Here is a 17,316-nt window from a genome sequence, read left to right as displayed (position 1 = left end):
ATCCTAAACAGCTGATAAAATCATCAGCTGTTTAAAACTATTTGGTGAGCAAGTGATGTAATTCTACATTTCTTCAGCCCTGATTTAATGAAGAAACAAACTGATCTGAGGGTGAAGAAATATACATTTTTGAGATAACTATTCCTTTAAAATATGGTTTACACTGCCCTTGGATTCATTATGTTAAACATCCTGATAATATATTATGTCAATTTATCCACAGTTGCTTGCTACAATCGTCCCTGGAAATGAATAATTGATAAAGAGCTTAAAATGATTCCACTAAAAAAACAGATGCCTACACTACCTCTCCTCTCTGATTATGAGCCACATTAACAATGGACAAGCCCTCCTTGCTCATTTGACAAAGTGATGTATTTGAACTGTGCTGGATGGCTCTATTAAATAATACATTAAACCTGGGTGTAATTTGGATGCATATAAATTGGTGCTAGAACTGGTGGAATCAGATTGGTGTACCACACTGACATCTAATTACAAATGAATGAGTGGGTGAGCGAGTGTTTATGGATTCCTCAGAATGACAACCTAATATACACATGGCAGTGGATTTTCCTCAGTCAACAGTTTAGTGAGAAAGTTTAGGGACCGTATTAATAATTTTAGTCAAGCTGCTGCTTAACCTAGTCTATGAATAGAAAGGCTAAATATTCAAAAGTTTTCTTTTTTAATAAATGCATTTTTATACTCCAAGAAATTTTAATTGAGACTACATTATGATGTTTTTGTTGACATCACTTGGGTCTGAGCTGGGTTAAATAAGAAATAACATGTTAAACATTACTCATCAAGTTTAAATCTAAAACTTGAAATTTGAATCTATAACAGTAAGTGTTGTATTTATGAAAATGTGATAAACAAATAAATCAACTTTAATATGCTTGAAGTCCAAATGGTGTTATGTATGACTAAAACAAGTTTAAAATTTATATTGTTTGGCATTTTAAGGCAATAGGATTGTGATCTTTAATGGGGACACAAAATGTACCGAATACCAGGAATGACCCCTATAGGTTTCTGTCCCATTGGTTACTAGTAATTTGAATAGCAATATTATTTTTTGACTGTACTTTTTGGTGACGTAAACAGAGCACTGTGAAATGTCCACTGTAACCCTGCTTGTTCTGCCAGTAATTTGAAAACAAAAAAGGAGAGTTTTTTTTTAAGGCACAAATATTGTTCAAGGGGAAGTAGGGGAAGTTGTAAGTCTCTGTGGATAAGATTTTTACAGGATAAATAAATAAATTAGGTAAGAAAATACCACAGTTATGAAATATATAAGACTCCATTAAAAGCTTAGTTACTGTAATTAGATATAGTCATTTTGGTACTATTAGGCGACCAGCAGAAAATGACGAAGGGAGTTTTCAGTGTTTTCTTTAGAAGAATAACTAATAATGAAATTACAGAATTACCTGGCATAGTCCTTGGATAAGGTCACCATGAAGGGAGAACTTAACAGGGAGAGAGACTGACAGGAAAAGAAAGAGGAAGTCAACGGACCGTACAAGCCATAAAAGGCAATTAAATCTCTCATCTCTCAAAGCCACTAAGTCTCCAATGATAGAACGTAAAACGTGGTTGTCATCTGTCACTTTACCCCCTCATAATGACCATGAATCATTTTATTCCAAACTCATTTAATAGCTCATCAGACATTTTTCAGATTGAGTGTGCTTGTTTATGTAAAATATTGATGTTAAATGCAATGCTCACACAACCTTAGAAGGTTTATTATGGCCACAAAAGGAACACTTTTAATTACTGGGTCCATGAATTGGGTGAATTCATCACAGAAAGGAGGGAAATATTATGTTTTCCAGTGACTTCTGATATCCAGTAGATGGCAGTATTTGTCTCTTTCAGATCAATCCAAATTCCTCCAAATCTAAATCTGCATGCTTTTTCCATGTCTAAGTAGCTTTTGTTTTTGTTTTTTGTTGTTGTATGTTTTGTATGTTTTAACTGAAGCACAACCAAGTTCTCCTTCGCTTCCTCCGCGCCTGAACGAACAAATACACCTCCACAGTTTAAACATACAAACACAAAAAGATGCGAAAAGCTTCATTCAGCAGTGTTCCGTGCGCACAGCAGGGGCGGATTTAGTGAATCGGGGGCCCCAGGCAAATATAGGAATGGGGCCCTATACATTTGCACACATTTACCTAGATCAACCTTGAGGTTCCTTTTTTATTGTGATGCTTGCTGCTGCACAATGGTGCCACATTGTTGTGTCCAATATTTCTACATTGTTAATGTACATGTTATAATGGGATTCTTTCATTTACATTAACATTTACATTTATTCATTTAGCAGACACTTTAATTATTTCATGTTGTAGACCACGAAATAGCAATTGATTTACCGTTGAGATACAGGTTTTAACAAAAAACAAAATAAATTATAAAATGATAAACCTCACAATTGAACCTTTAAACCGTTTTTTTTTTGTTTTGTTTTTTTGTTTTTTTTTAAGAAAAGGGATGCGTCTGAAGCATAATTTTTTATATTATTTAAAACAGATTTATGTGAGGGACTTTTCACATTGGTCTGAATAAAAACTGCAGATTGGATTATTAAAAATGCACATTCATTCTCTGCCAGTAGGAGGTGCTTTTGGAACGTCAGAAATATAGTGGTTTCCCTGGTAATGGCTGTAAACAAAGAAGCTCAGCTCATAAATGATACTTTATCAGATAAAATTAAAATGTGATCAAAACTTTTCTGGAGACAATCAGTTCTCTTCAGAGGTTCATTCATATAAAATTAGTGAGAATGAGAAAAGTGTGAAAAAATATAGCCTATATTGATGAGGAAAATCCACTGATGAGTAACCAGCATAAGCCTACATTTAATTTTAGTCATTTTAACTCAGGGCTGTCAGTCGATTAAAATATATAATCGCGATTAATCACATGATTGTCATGAGTTAATTCGTGAATAATCGCAACTTAATCTTATCTGTTCTAAATGTACCTTAAATTAATACTTTTCCCCATGGTTTCACAGACAAGGCTTAAGCTAGTCCCAGACTAAAGTGCATGTTTGAGCTGTCTCAACTGATAATATCTTGCTCTGACATAGGCCTTAAAAATCATTGTTCTGTGTCAATATGCACATCTGCAACATTTTCTTCTAAGGCATTTTTGTAAAAGTTGCCTAAATATCATAATTTAACTAAGGCTTGGCTTTAAACTAAGCCACGTTTGTGAAACGGGTCATACATGTTTTTCAAAGAACTTGTTCATGTCTATTAGACACATGAAAAAAATAAACCATAGAAATACTAGGTTCCTATTACTTCTCTTTCTTTGCACTGAGCAATTTACTTACACAAACCTGTTTGCATTTTCGCACGACAGGGCAGCTCACTTCTTCTGAACATGCAAAATGTACATTTATTTTTTATTATTACATTTGTTTGCCTCTCTGTGCCACATACTGTATTTTGATGCAGCTAAATTCTCAAAACTGTTTTTATTTATATATTTGACTGTTTCTGTTGTCAGACAACGGGATGAATATGAAATAATGACTGAAACGCGACCCATTAAGACTAACCAGCATTCCCTTCAAAGATGTTAATGTGCACAAAAATCCTGATTTATAATCGTGCCGTCGTCTGATAAAATCAAATAGACTACACGTAAGATAAAGACAATAGCTATGCTATGATTTCGGCTATACTTACATGTTAATATTTATGCATAGCCTAATATTTTCATTTGCTACAAGCAGGATACACAAGAAGCACGTTCAACTCGGACACGCAGACGGTTGTCGTGTTAATAAACACCGTAAACAGCAACCGTTCGCGTGTCCGCGCTTAATGCGCATCTAATGAAAAGCATTTTAGGGGCCCTTGGCTTTTGGGGGCCCAAGGCAGTCGCCTTCCTTCGCCTAATGGGTAAGTCCGCCCCTGGCGCACAGAATGGACTTTTGCCTCTTCTTGCTCTTGAACCAACAAACAAATTCATACAAAATTATGTCACAATACATGTCTTTGCGAGTATCCTCGAAAAAATGGTCGGTAATGTCTTCAGTGAAAGTAAACAGTTGACAAAGAAATGCAATGCGTATCATTACATTGGATGCATTGTCTCTTAAAGTGACCGCGCCTAATTTACTAGCTGCTGTCTGTGTCGGTCCTTATTAATGTTACAGTTAATCCAAGAAATTCAATGGGAGAAAATCACTCACAGATTTTTACTGTATTGCTTTGTAGTTTTAACAAGAATTAATCTGAATTTAATTTATACAGTGAAGACTATGCAATGATAATTGACATTTGATTATTAGGTTTCTGTACCACCCACAAACCTGAAAAAAAAAAAAAACTTTGAAAACTTCAAAAAAAAAAAAAAAAAAAAAAAAACACTTTTTAAAACGTTGTTTAATTTGTATCCTTGTTCTATTTATTTATTTGTGCTATTTACACAATTTCAAACAGGGCCCATGAGTACAACCTGCACCAGGGCCCCGCAAACCCCAGATAAGGCCCTGGTAGTAATAATTATTGACTTTTACAAAGAGAATTGTATCACATGTCTACTATCAAAAAACAATTACACTGCTTTTGCCTTCTCATGAGTTTGTTTTTGCATTTGTAACTGCATGTCTTGTTCAGCACATTTGTCCAACACCTTCATCTTCCGTTTGGCAATATGAGCTTGGTTTCAGTTTCAGCCACAAGCCTGGACCACTGCACAGAAATGTTCCATTGCAGTTCAAATGAATGTAGCACAACAGGTCATTTAACACACAGGCTGTGCAATGCATTATCCCTGTCACAAAATTAAAGTAAAAGTCTAATAAAACTCAATTGCAATTTATGGCAACGATTAAGAAAAAAAAAAAGATTCATCAGGTAACCAACTCTATAACAAACTTTTAGGTACATATATGCTGTCACAATGTTAGAACTTAATCCAACACCAAGTCTAGAATAAAAGAAAATTACAGTTGGTCACATTAGCAGGTTAACAAAAGTGAATTTCATATGTTGATACCTTGTGTTGCTCCATACTGAAAACACAATTTAATTTAATAACACCATAATAATAATAATAATGTGGCGCTGAGTGCTAGCGCAGCTGCGTCTGCCTTTAACTGGCCGCTCCATGTTGAGACCCTCAGATCTTTGTATGGATCAGCTTTAGAAAAAAGATCACATTAACAGGTGTCACATACAAGAGCTTTGTAATATACAAAATATAAGAATCCAAATGTTTTTTGTTTTTTTCAGCTCAAACCTGTGACATTGAGGCGCAAGAGATGGCCTTTTGCTTGAGTCCCACTGTTGAGACATTTGGCATCACACTGGTAGAAGCCACTGTCTTGAAGATTCAAGGAACTGAATGTCAGGAAAATGTTCCTCAGCCTCTTCTCATCTGTTTCTGTTTCATTTACTGTGATCAGATATTTGTTGGGATCCGTGATTTGCAAAGGCTCACTGTTGTTCCATTGCCACCAATTGGTCTGAATGTCGCAATCCTCTGTTTTATATCTCACTGTGCACTTGAGAGACAACAAAAGACCTTCAGTCTTCGTTACTGGTTCACGCGGGTAAATCACAGACACTGCACATAGGAAATATTTTGTATTAGCCCATAAAAAGTACTGAAAATATAAAAAATGACCTCAACATCGAAATGACAAAAAGCTTTGAAAGCATTAAATACAAATGTATCCTATTTAATTATATATGTAAAAAAAGAGCCAAATGCAGTAAGTACTAGCCTGAATGCTATCACGTCTGCTGTCAGTAACATTTTAAAATATATAAATAGTTATATATTTAGTTAAGAAGTGAATGAGACTTACCTGCTGATAGAGAAGTTGGCTGACTGCAGAGAACAACCATTATAAGAAACGCAGTTGTCAGATGAAAGATCTGCATGATTCTGTGCGCAGTCAGTCAGAGGAAATGGCTAACTTGACTATGGCTACCTGAAGTTTGTATGGTGCTTTACCACATCAAGATGACTTCCTTTGAACTTTGCAGATGCAACAGTGATGCATCATTTTAGACACACAATCACAGATCACATGCCTGACGAAAAATGTGTAGCCAAGTATATTTTAAAGCTTTGAGTTGGTCATTTGAGGGAAGAAAATCTCTAAATTTTCTCTGGTGGTGGTTAAATGCAGCATAAACATTTACATATTAGCATTTCATATACTAGGTTAAGCAGGAATCATGCCTAAACTTGATTAATTTTCAGCTGGAACAGGCAGAATGTCCCTTTCTGTTCACAATTTGAATAGCTTCCTCTATTCCTTTCAAAATCTGCAATGTCATGATATTTTTAATCATGTAATGTGTGTCACATTAATTTGTTGATAGGATTTACAGTACGTACCCTGCATAAATTTTCTGTTTGTCTCATTGTTTCCCTTTTTGGGTTTATACATTTGGTAGAAGTACAGAAGAGTAATCCAGTCAGTGAATCCAACAGTTCATATTTTTTTTATTTCAGTGCAATCACATATTACTGGTTAGACACATACTGTAACATACCTAGGGTTATAATACAGAAATATTTCAGAAACACAAATATGTTTGATTTACAGTACTTTTTGCCAGCAAGACACACTTCTATTTAGTTTGTTGCAGTCAACAACAAACAATAGTACAATTAATAACAAATGCCAGTTGTCTCTCTTTGTAGCCTTAAGAGTTTCATGCAGGAAACCACAAAGCAGCTTCTGTTTCCATTAATGATATAACTTTCATTTTGTTACACACTGCTGAAAACTAGGGGTTTCAGCCTTTAGCTTATCTGTTTGTATTGGGTAATAATGCTTTTTCTTCCCTAAATCTCTGTCATTGCTCAACACATTGCTGTAACACTATGGTGTGTGACATGAAGGATTGTGGGTAAATATCAAGACTAGTAGAGAGCCTGCATTTTTGTGAATTTATAAATTACTGTCACAGACTAAACTTCACAAGTAGACACAACTGAAAAATTATTCAGTGCATGCCAGTACATTCAAATGAGTCATAAAGTGCAAATATAGGAGCCTTAAAATCTAAAGTTACAGAATAAATATCATCTGTCTATGATATAATAATTCTCTGTGATCAAAATACTCTGTCATAATATTATGTATTTAACTGTACTAATGCACAACAAATAAATATATAAATTAAATAAATACTAGACAAGAGATTCAAGATTCCTTTAAGGAATATTAATATACAGTTTAGAACCCAAAAGTTCATATTAACAAAGGTCATGAGCAAAAATCCATACTATAAAGGTAGCAGCAAAGTTAACATTCCTCGTTTGGGGCATTAAGTGGTTCCTCATAAGTAGATTTAATCCCAAAAATAGCTCCTTGTGGGAAAAAAAGAAAAGCAATATTAAATTAGTTTGCTTTTGAGATATATTCTTAAAAGATGACAGTATGTTGCGGCTGTATTAGCCTATTTCATCTAGTCGTATAGATGGATTTAGCTGCTTACTCTTTAGTTTGGTGTAAAGACAGATGGCAATAATGACAAGAACCACAACAGTCATGATAATGAGGACTGAAACTGTAACGATGTAACTTCTTGGACCGTTGTTCACTGTAAGACGAAAAAAAAAAAAAAATTCAATATTGAAAAAAAGTATTGCAGTCAAAATGTCATCATAATTAATGTTGCTTAATTGGTTTTGCAGTTTTGTCAAGCAATCTAAAAAATGTGCTTCATGTTGTAACATCTAAACTAATTGTTTTTAGTCAAATCAAAAGTATGTAGCATGATTGAATCAACCTGACTGCATTAGGCAGAAAGTTACTGTAGAATAGTTATTCTATTCTAACCGATATCCATGTTGAACCTCTTACCTTTATCATCTTCATCAGGCACAAGGATATGGACGCTCTTCTCTATGCCGTCACTCTGAGTCACACATTCCACATACTTCCCATGAAACTGTGACAGTGGAAGCGTGATGTTGCTCGTAATGGTTGTGGAACTGTCTTTGTTGAGAGTTGTGAAATTATTTGACCCAAAGTTCAACTCTTTCTCTGCAGATTTCCAGAGGATAGTTGGAGCCTGTTTACCAGTGGCTGAACATGAGACTACAACATCTGGATCAGAATTAGGTGCAGGATTCACTGATGCTGTTATTTCTGATATACCTGCAAAAATACAAACAACGTGACTTAATTATGTACAATTTTTTAATACCACACACAAAAACGATGGATAATTGGCTGCAATACTCTTTTCATTTTTCTGGAACTGGAAACTGAATGAAAGTTTCAGATGCATCTTAAACACACGGTAGGTTTGCATTTTAAAGTAAAAAACTTTAAAATCTTGACTAAAAAACATCTATTGAACTTTTTCACTGTTATTGCACTGGAAAAAGAGACAGCTCATTTAACTCAAATCAACCTAGTGTCCCCAATAGTATGTAATATTGTCAAACTATATGGGTTTAAGTTGTCACAATGGGAACCTGCCATTACATAGCATATTATATATACTAAAACAACTACGAAACACAAAATAACTCACAAATCAATTTTAACCAGTTTTTATCAAACCACCCAAACTGACATGCCCTAGTGTTGAAAACACAGTTCAATGTTTTGATTAAAATTGTTAGCTGATCCTCGTGTTTTTGACTCAAAGCCTGAGAGAAAAGCTTTGAGATTTTCATGGTTGCAAGTATTTAACCTACCTTTAACAGTGAGGCACATGGTTTGTCGTTTAGGCTGGAATGGATACACTTTGAAGGAACAAATGTAGCAAGCCTCGTCTTCAAATGTTGCGTTTTTGATCTCAATGGACGCTGAATTAACTGACGCTGCTGTGAAATTGACTTTTCCGACATATTGGTCATCCACATGATCCTTGAAGAGGTCGCTGTATGTAGCCAGAGTTTGTACCGGTTCCGTGTTGCGCACCCGCTGCCAGGTGATTTGTTTGACACCAGACGCATCTGACAGCGCACAAGAGAATGACGCATCTTGACCGAACTCAACAGCTGTGGCTCCTTGTGCTACAATATCTGAAAAAGCTGCGAAATGAAAAGTTATTAGATTACAAACTTAATACAGTTTTGTCTCGAAAAGAAATGCAATGTAGCCTATTGAGTGAAAAATTAAATAATTGTCCAACCTCTGTTTATGAGGCTTAAAATTAAGATCAGTAGACACAACATGTCGAATGGTTGGTATGGTCTGTTTGTAATCAGACACAGCTTATATACTGTAGAGAAGCAGAAATAATAGTGAAAGTAAAAAAAAAAATCCCACAGGCTTTTACTGGTTGTGAGCGTTGCTTTCGTTTTAGAGGACATTTTAAGGGCTTCCCGGAGGTATGGTTTCGCGTTATATCCAACCACGTGCAAACTAACCATATCATAAACTAAACATTCAACTCAATGTCTTCAAGAAATGGTATAAGACATTTCTGAAATATGAATGCAGTATAGACATACTGTAGGCTATAAGAGTTCATTAATTTATGTAGATTGAAATTAATCATTTGCCAACTTTAGCATCTGAAGTAATTATTGGAGTTTCCTATTTAAATGTGTATTAATTTCTGGCATGTAAAATGACTTGACACTTTTGGGAATGGATCATCATGTTAAACAGGAACAGTAGTATTTCCCATAAACTGAAGTAAATGCTGTATTGGTTTTTATTTTTGCTGTCTCATTTAATGTATTTTGGTAAATATCGTGTGTATTCAAGAGGTCATGGTATTCAGATTCAGCATTCCACACTACTGTGTGATATGATATGAGGAGACTGAGATTCTTCATAATATTGTTTATAGAAAATGATGCAAAAATATGTCTGAAATAGTGGTAATTTTTCCACATCAGTTAATTAACTGTTAATTATTAATCAAATATTTAATTGTTAAGCAAAAAAAAACATTTTAAAACTAGGTTGTTGGTTGTATTTATCAGTGGATTAATCAAAATCCACTAGAAGGCTTGAACAAAACAACTACTTTTGTGGACTTTCTATATTTACTGAGTTGATTAGCATTTATATGTACTTAAAGGGTTAGTTCACCCAAAAATTACAATTCTGTTGTTAGGTCACTCACCCTCATGAGAATACTTTTTGTATGCAAAGAAAATAGAAATAACTACTTTATTCAACAATTTGTCTCCTTCTTTTGTCTTTTGCTTCGTTTTGGAGAGTATCCACTGAACGTAAACAGCGTATGCTGCTCTGTGTCCCAGCGGATACCTTAAATCTTCATCTTCTGGCTTTTTATGGCAATTGGCAAACAAACAAAAAGGTGCATTCCCGCCACCTACTGAGCTGGAGTGTGGTTGATAAAAGGAACAAAAAAATATATATAATTAAGTAAAGTACCACTAATAATAAAGTGGCTTCTAAATCCTCTTAAACAGATGTACCTTTCTTAAATATTTCATTAATTCTTTATATACTCTATAACTTTCCAAACCATTATTCAGCTGTTTTTTTTAAGTGTAATATTTCCTATCCCCATTTCTTTTAACTCTTCCACCAGAATTATCCTTTCATTTTGATAAGCAGTGCAATATACTAATACATGCTCTACAGCTTCTGCTAATCCACATAGACTGCAATTCCCAGACTCATGTTTGTTCATTCTATACAGGGAATAATTAAGTGCTGAATGCCCAAGGCGAAGTCTGGTAATGGTTGTGTCTTCCCTTCTACTGCCACGACTTCCTCTTTCACCACCAAATTAATTCTGAATCTGATAAAGATGCCTTCCTCTTTCCTCCTCATTTCACTGTACTTGCCATTTGCCTTTTATAGTTGTTCTAATTGTATCCTTAACTTCTTTACAAAGTGGAATATTCAGTACTATATAAGATAATTTCAGGGCCTCATTTGCTAGATGATCCCCTTCCTTATTTGCATCTATACTCCCACATGTGTTGGAACCCACAGGAAACATATATTGATTCCTAATGTATTTACCCTGTACATACTTAAAGGAATTTCATATAGAATATCTTGTCTTGAGGATCTCCCACTAATTAGACTTGATAATGCTGAGAAAGAATCTGAGCATAACACCACATTCATTGGTTGAGAATCCTCCATCCACCTGGTAGCTAACAAAACTGCTGCCATCTCTGTTGTGTAAACTCCTACTTGATGTTCGTTCAAATCAAAACGTAAACAACATGGAAAACGTATCCATGTGGCACATTTTTGGGTGAACTATCCCTTTAACATGCCAAATTGTTAATGGACAAATTTGTTTATTAAATTTGCATCAGTGGACCAATGCTGTGTGAAACATGCAAGCACTGAAGGAAGTGCTGGGTGTTCTGCACTTCCAGTAAAGTAAACAAATGAGTTCTTATGCATCGTCAAAGCAAAAATGTAAGTAAAAATTTGCTGAAAATTTACTCACCCTCAGTTTGTTTCTTTACTGGAACAGTTTTGGAAAAATTTTGCATTATATCACTCCTCAGATCCTCTGCTGGGTGCCATCAGAATGAGAGTCCAAACAGCTGATAAAAATGTCACAATGATCCACAAGTAATGCAGATGACTCCATCAATTAACATCTTGTGAAGCAAAAGGCTGTGTGAAACAGGTCTGTCATTAAGGTGTTTTAACTTTAAACTGTCGCTTTTGGTCCACTATCCATAATAATGCCTCCTCCAGTGAAAAAGTCCATCCCCTGTTGTCCTCTAGCATTAAAATCCACCAACATATTTGTTTAGAGCATTTTTAAACAGTGCTTGGACTGTATACAATTCTCTCCTAATTTATGTAAAGCCATAGGTACTCATATTTTAGCTGAAAGTGAAAAATGTCTTGAAGATTAATCTAATTCTTATAGACATGCAGTTTTTTCATTTCACAAGATGTTAGTTGATGGACTGGAATCATGTGGATGCTCGTGGATTATTGTGATGTTTTTAATCAGCTGTTTGAACTTTCATTCTGATGTCACCCATTCCCTGCAGAGGATCCAGTGGTGAGCAAGTGATGTAATGCTAAATTTATCCAAATCTGTTCTGATGAAGAAACAATCTCATCTACATCTTGGATAGCCTAAGGATGAGTACATTTTCAGCAAAGTTTTATTTCTGGGTGAAATATTCCTTTAATGTGCCAGGTTTTCATGTGAATAAGGCAGGACCCTTTAGTGAACGACAACTTAAATTGTTTTATTTTTTACACAAAGTTGGGTATGGATTAAGAAGAAATAAGCTCTATATGTATTTGGTAATTTTTTTCATTTTACATTTGGGGGGATAGTGGTTACTTCGGGTACTTTCCTTGCAGAATTTAAAACAATACCTAAGTGTGACTCACTGGAATGACATACTGCTGTTTCACTATCACATGAGGAATGTCCTGTATTTATCAGAAGGTCTGTCCTCTTCATTTGTATAGTGTACTTTTAGTGCTAGAGCACGCCAAATACATAGAAGAATGGGTTGTGAATACACAAAAGATACAAATGAATTTGAAAAGGAATATGTTCTCTAACAGTGATGAAAGAATTATTCTATTGCTTTTTGTGGTGGGTTAGTCATCAGTGAATGATGATCCAGGAATCCGACTTCTGGATCCAACAAGAATATTTTATTATAGAACTTGGAGCATTATGGCCAGGTGACCTGCAGCTTTGCTGAACAGCAAATTAGTTTGCTGTAAATTAGTGGAAAGACATTTAAGTGCTATAATGTTTTGTGGCTTGCACATTTTCATGTCTGACTCAGTGAGTTTCAGTAATGAATATGGACACCTTAGACTAGTATAGATAAGAAGAATATATTCAATATATATATATGAAATTGTTGAAAACCACACAAAATGCACTTATACAAAAGGTTTTTATTTTTTATTTTTTTCATTTATCCTTTATTTTACCAGGATAGTCCCATTAAGATGACAATCTCTTCTTCCAGGGAGTCCTGGCCAAAATGGCAGCACAAAAAGTTTCATAATAAAACAATTACAAACACTTAAAATAAAAAATAAAAATTCCACTACATTCAGATGATTACAAATATGCGACAAAAAATAATAAAACAAAACAACAAGAATTTACTCATTCATATATATGCACACACACACACACACACACACACACACACACACACACACACACACAAAACAACACAATAAATGCACAGAAAAACAAACAAACAAATATATTCTATATGATATACAATTTCTCAATTGGAAGCATGAACACAATAAATACAGAATTATTTACTGCTTAAAATGAAATTAAGCATATTACTCTAAGACAGACAGCTGTAACAGAATTATTTAAAATCCTATAGACAATTCTCACAACAATAAATAATACAGAATGTCAGGTTGAAAGAACTTAAAGTGCAGACGCAGGATGTAGAAACTGTGGAGAAATGCAGACTTTCTTAGATAACCAGATATTATTTATACTATTATCTAAAAATTAGCTTATTCACTAATGTAAACATGAAATGACTTTTTTTAGCTGTGACAAAAGTAGCATCAGAAAGATTTCTAAATTCTGAATAAAGTAACAGTTGCACAGTAGTTCAAGCCATACAAGCAGATTTTTGATCTTTTTTATCTGAAAAAAAAGAAGAAATAAATAATGAATATACAAAATAGTGCTGTTTTTTACATGACAATAAATATGGTGCTGATAGCTAGAGTGTAATATTTTTCTGCTTACCATTTAACTTGGAGTGAAGACAGGTGACAATAATGACAATACTGATGATAATCAAGACCAGCATCGGAATGATATAATTTCTTAATGTGACTTTATTCTCTGTGAAACAAAAAAGGTTTTTGTTTGTGTGTAAATACTGATAATTTTTTATTTAAAAATATGCATACATAATATTTAGCTTAATTGTGAAATTAACAATATGATTACTTGATTGTTAGTCCATGTAGTTTTAACTCCACTAAGTCACTACCACTCAAATAACTTATGTTACTTATGAGTGAAATCAAGTTACCTTTATCATCTTCATCAGGCACAAGGATATGGACGCTCTTCTCTATGCCGTCACTCTGAGTCACACATTCCACGTACTTCCCATGAAACTGTGACAGTGGAAGCGTGAGGTTGCTCGTAATGGTTGTGGAACTGTCTTTGTTGAAAGTTGTGAAATTACTTGACCCAAAGTTTAACTCTTTCTCTGCAGATTTCCAGAGGATAGTTGGAGCCGGTTTACCAGTGGCTGAACATGAGACTACAACATCTGGATCAGAATTAGGTGCAGGATTCACTGATGCTGTTATTTCTGATATACCTGCAAAAATACCAGCAACATAAGGTCTTATGTCATAATTTTGTTCAATCTTTTAATTCCACACACAAAAACGTGGATAACTGGCTGCATGCACTCCTTTCATTTTAATGGAACTAAAAACTGTGTGAAAGTTCCAGTTGCATTTTAAACACATTGTTTGGTCCTGCATTGAGATGTGATTATTATTCATAAACCGATCTTCTGATTAACACCATCCCTTGCCAGTTTGGGCATATCTGCATTTTCTTGGATGAGATTGCTTGTTTTTTACTTGGACAACATGCACTGTACACTTTACTGACTAATTAGGGAAAACTGGAGCTAGTTGTCACTTTTTAGTCCAGATAATATTTCTCAGGGTAGGTTTACTTTTTTCTTTTTTTTACCTAAAGTCTTGATTAAAAACAGCTATTAAATATTTTCACTGTTATTGCACTATAGTTCTTTCAACTCACATCAACCTTGTGCTCCCAATAGTGTGGAATATTGTTAAACTATATGGGGTAAATTAACACACTGGGAACCTGGCATTAAATAGCATATTACAAGCCATTAATTACTTTTCAGACATTTCAAAACTGCAAAACATCAATGAAACACTTAATAATTCATAAATCAATTTTAAAATATAGTTTTAAAATATAACATATAAATATAAATTATAAATTGAATACAATTTCAAACTGAGATGCCCTAGTCCTGAAAACACACTTCAGTATTTTACTTCAAATCTGCCCTTGTTAGCTGATCATTGCATTTTTGATTCAAAACCTGAGAGAAAAGCTTTGTGACTTTCATGGTTGCAGCAAGTATTTAACCTACCTTTAACAGTGAGGCACATGGTTTGTCGTTTAGGCTGGAATGGATACACTTTGAAGGAACAAATGTAGCACGCCTCGTCTTCAAATGTTGTGTTTTTGATCTCAATGGATGTTGAATTAACTGATGCTGCTGTGAAATGGACTTTTCCGACATACTGATCATCCACATGATCCTTGAAGAGGTCGCTGTATGTAGCCAGAGTTTGTACCGGTTCCGTGTTGCGCACCCGCTGCCAGGTGACTTGTTTGACACCAGACGCATCTGACAGCGCACAAGAGAATGACGCATCTTGACCGAACTCAACAGCTGTGGCTCCTTGTGCTACAATATCTGAAAGATAAGCTGTGGAAACAAAATGTTGTTATAAACCTCCTGCCATATCCATCCAGTTTAGAAACATCCAGCCAGAGCAGTGTCAGATTTAGCCATATGAGTAAGGAGTCAATTACCGACCTCCTCTGAGGAAACTTAAAATGATCAGAAGACGAAGCATGATTGTCTGGCTTCTATCAATGAGTAGATATATATGTAGCTTATCAGGGGGAATTTCCACTTGAAGAGCAAGGGAAATTTGACACATTGTAAAAAGAATACTGTTTATTTGAACCAATGCCTGCTTGCTTTATTTATTCATTCGTACATACATTCATTAGACTTTTTGAATTCAAATATTTAGTTCCTTACAGCAAAGCTGGAATGGCCATAAAAAGTATTTGGGCTTTTACAATATCGGGCTTCTTGTTGCATAGAAAACCGGCACCTCACATGATGTTTGTAATGATCAGGTTTGTTATTGCAAACAAAACTTTGATTCAAATGAAAGTTATGAAGGTGCAAATTCTTCTCTTAGTTTTCTGTGAAAATAAACAATAACTAGTGAAAATAAAGAAATCTAAGACATGCATTCAGAACTAAGCTATATTATGTTTGCATAAGATTCTAACAATCATGTTTACAATAATATTTCTTAAATATTGTTTTAATGTATTCATTGTAATTTAATTATACATACACTAACATTAAAAGGTCAAGTAAGCCCCCCCCCCAAAAATAAATAAATAAATAAAATAAAATAAATAAATGGTTAGTTGGTTCAGTGCCTCCACCAAGATACACTACAGCTAATTCACTCAAATATTTGATTTGTTGCACTCTTTATTTTGCTCGTTAGTAACACCGTGTATAGTTTGTGATCTATCAATCCAGGTACCTTGTAAATACCCCCGGACTTTCCACAGAAAAAAACACTTGCATGTGACATGTTACTAAAACACTTCCACTTCATTCATGCATGTCATGTCATGTCATGGCTTGATGGCGACCATCTATATCAGAAAATCAACATATTACAGTGTACATTTTCACTATTGCGTAAAAGCTACCGAGTCATCTGTTAACAATGTACAGTAAATGAAACCCTGACTGACGTGCTTCCTGAGGTTTCACTATAAATCCGATGAAAAGGCTGTGACTATTCCTGTGAAATACAGGCAGGAAGACCGACGCCGTACTAGCACTGTGTTTTCTTACGAAGAAGATCAGAATAATGCAGAAGACAAACGCATTCATCAAGCGTTTCGCAAGAACAGATGACACTAGATAAGTTACATACTGTGAACATACTGTGTTTCCCCAGCACATGATAAGCAAATCAGAGTTTCGATTTAGGACTTTCAAAATAAAAGCCGCCTTGTTTATGAGTAAATCGGCATGCTCTGAAAAACGTAATAATTTTGATATAGCTTTATTTTTTCTTTTCAAACTTTTGATGCTCATAATGCGTATTGATTCAACCTTAATGAAACTGATAATGAATACTGATTCAATGAGACTATAACATTCTAAGTGTAGCAACATTCCCAGGGAAAACCTGGGAATGTTTAAATGTCAAACACCTGCAACACAGTATTTGTGTATTATGTGTCTCAATCTTTGATATAAAATTTCAGTATTTGTCTGCTACAAATTAAAATGGTTTAGAAATATTCCAAAAATGTCTATTACAAGTTATTGTACAAAGAGTACAAAGAGTGCTGTTATATTCAGCTTGCAACACTTATAGAAAACAAATTTCTTTTAAATTTGCATTTCTTTTGAATTTTGTGCATGCAAAATTGGACACAATATTTTTAGAATTGTTAGTGAAAAAGAAAAAAAAAGTACTAACAATTCTAAAAAATATTGTGTACAATTTTGTGGGTCCAGTAGAAGTACAATGGAAAG

The 17,316-nt window shown here is 34.5% G+C and overlaps 3 protein-coding genes across 4 annotated transcripts; all 3 read right to left on the bottom strand.

The window, feature by feature from the left end:
* Positions 1-4,414: 4,414 nt before the first annotated feature.
* On the bottom strand, positions 4,415-6,007 carry zgc:174945 (uncharacterized protein LOC793867 homolog). The gene is made up of 3 exons (XM_042716864.1): positions 5,846-6,007; positions 5,275-5,601; positions 4,415-5,175 (listed from the first exon to the last, which is right to left on the bottom strand). The coding sequence occupies exons 1-3, from the start codon at positions 5,919-5,921 to the stop codon at positions 5,066-5,068; spliced, it is 513 nt and encodes a 170-aa protein (XP_042572798.1). The 5' UTR covers positions 5,922-6,007; the 3' UTR covers positions 4,415-5,065.
* Positions 6,008-6,472: 465 nt separating this feature from the next.
* On the bottom strand, positions 6,473-9,281 carry LOC109086094 (OX-2 membrane glycoprotein-like). Its single transcript, XM_019100578.2, has 5 exons — positions 9,147-9,281; positions 8,707-9,045; positions 7,862-8,158; positions 7,494-7,598; positions 6,473-7,365 (listed from the first exon to the last, which is right to left on the bottom strand). The coding sequence occupies exons 1-5, from the start codon at positions 9,187-9,189 to the stop codon at positions 7,301-7,303; spliced, it is 849 nt and encodes a 282-aa protein (XP_018956123.1). The 5' UTR covers positions 9,190-9,281; the 3' UTR covers positions 6,473-7,300.
* A 3,546-nt stretch (positions 9,282-12,827) lies between these two features.
* Positions 12,828-16,693, bottom strand: LOC109086092 (OX-2 membrane glycoprotein-like). 2 transcript variants are annotated; one of them, XM_019100577.2, is made up of 6 exons: positions 16,521-16,636; positions 15,547-16,418; positions 15,094-15,435; positions 13,975-14,271; positions 13,683-13,781; positions 12,828-13,577 (listed from the first exon to the last, which is right to left on the bottom strand). In XM_019100577.2, the coding sequence occupies exons 2-6, from the start codon at positions 15,671-15,673 to the stop codon at positions 13,543-13,545; spliced, it is 900 nt and encodes a 299-aa protein (XP_018956122.1). In that variant the 5' UTR covers positions 15,674-16,418; positions 16,521-16,636; the 3' UTR covers positions 12,828-13,542. The 2 variants fall into 2 exon arrangements, with proteins under 2 accessions (XP_018956122.1, XP_042572796.1); XM_042716862.1 differs by lacking the exon at positions 15,547-16,418 and having other exon boundaries at positions 16,521-16,693.
* Positions 16,694-17,316: the final 623 nt, after the last annotated feature.

This window comes from Cyprinus carpio, chromosome B1 (genome assembly GCF_018340385.1).
Source record: "Cyprinus carpio isolate SPL01 chromosome B1, ASM1834038v1, whole genome shotgun sequence".
In the NCBI taxonomy this organism is placed as follows: Eukaryota; Metazoa; Chordata; class Actinopteri; order Cypriniformes; family Cyprinidae; genus Cyprinus; species Cyprinus carpio.
The sequence above is the reverse complement of the archived record's forward strand: the minus strand, read 5'-3'. Positions and strand labels throughout refer to the sequence as shown.

Coding starts and splice junctions, on each gene's coding strand:
- zgc:174945 (XM_042716864.1), bottom strand. CDS start 5,921: ATGCAGATCTTTCATCTGACAACTGCGTTTCTTATAATGGTTGTTCTC. Junction 5,602..5,845: donor GCCAACTTCTCTATCAGCAG/GTAAGTCTCATT, acceptor TCCTATGTGCAG/TGTCTGTGATTTACCCGCGT. Junction 5,176..5,274: donor CTTGCGCCTCAATGTCACAG/GTTTGAGCTGAA, acceptor TTTTTTCTAAAG/CTGATCCATACAAAGATCTG.
- LOC109086094 (XM_019100578.2), bottom strand. CDS start 9,189: ATGTTGTGTCTACTGATCTTAATTTTAAGCCTCATAAACAGAG. Junction 8,159..8,706: donor CATGTGCCTCACTGTTAAAG/GTAGGTTAAATA, acceptor GTATTTTTGCAG/GTATATCAGAAATAACAGCA. Junction 7,366..7,493: donor TCTTTACACCAAACTAAAGA/GTAAGCAGCTAA, acceptor TTTTCCCACAAG/GAGCTATTTTTGGGATTAAA.
- LOC109086092 (XM_042716862.1), bottom strand. CDS start 16,662: ATGAATGCGTTTGTCTTCTGCATTATTCTGATCTTCTTCGTAAGAAAA. Junction 14,272..15,093: donor CATGTGCCTCACTGTTAAAG/GTAGGTTAAATA, acceptor GTATTTTTGCAG/GTATATCAGAAATAACAGCA. Junction 13,578..13,682: donor TCTTCACTCCAAGTTAAATG/GTAAGCAGAAAA, acceptor CTTTTTTTTCAG/ATAAAAAAGATCAAAAATCT.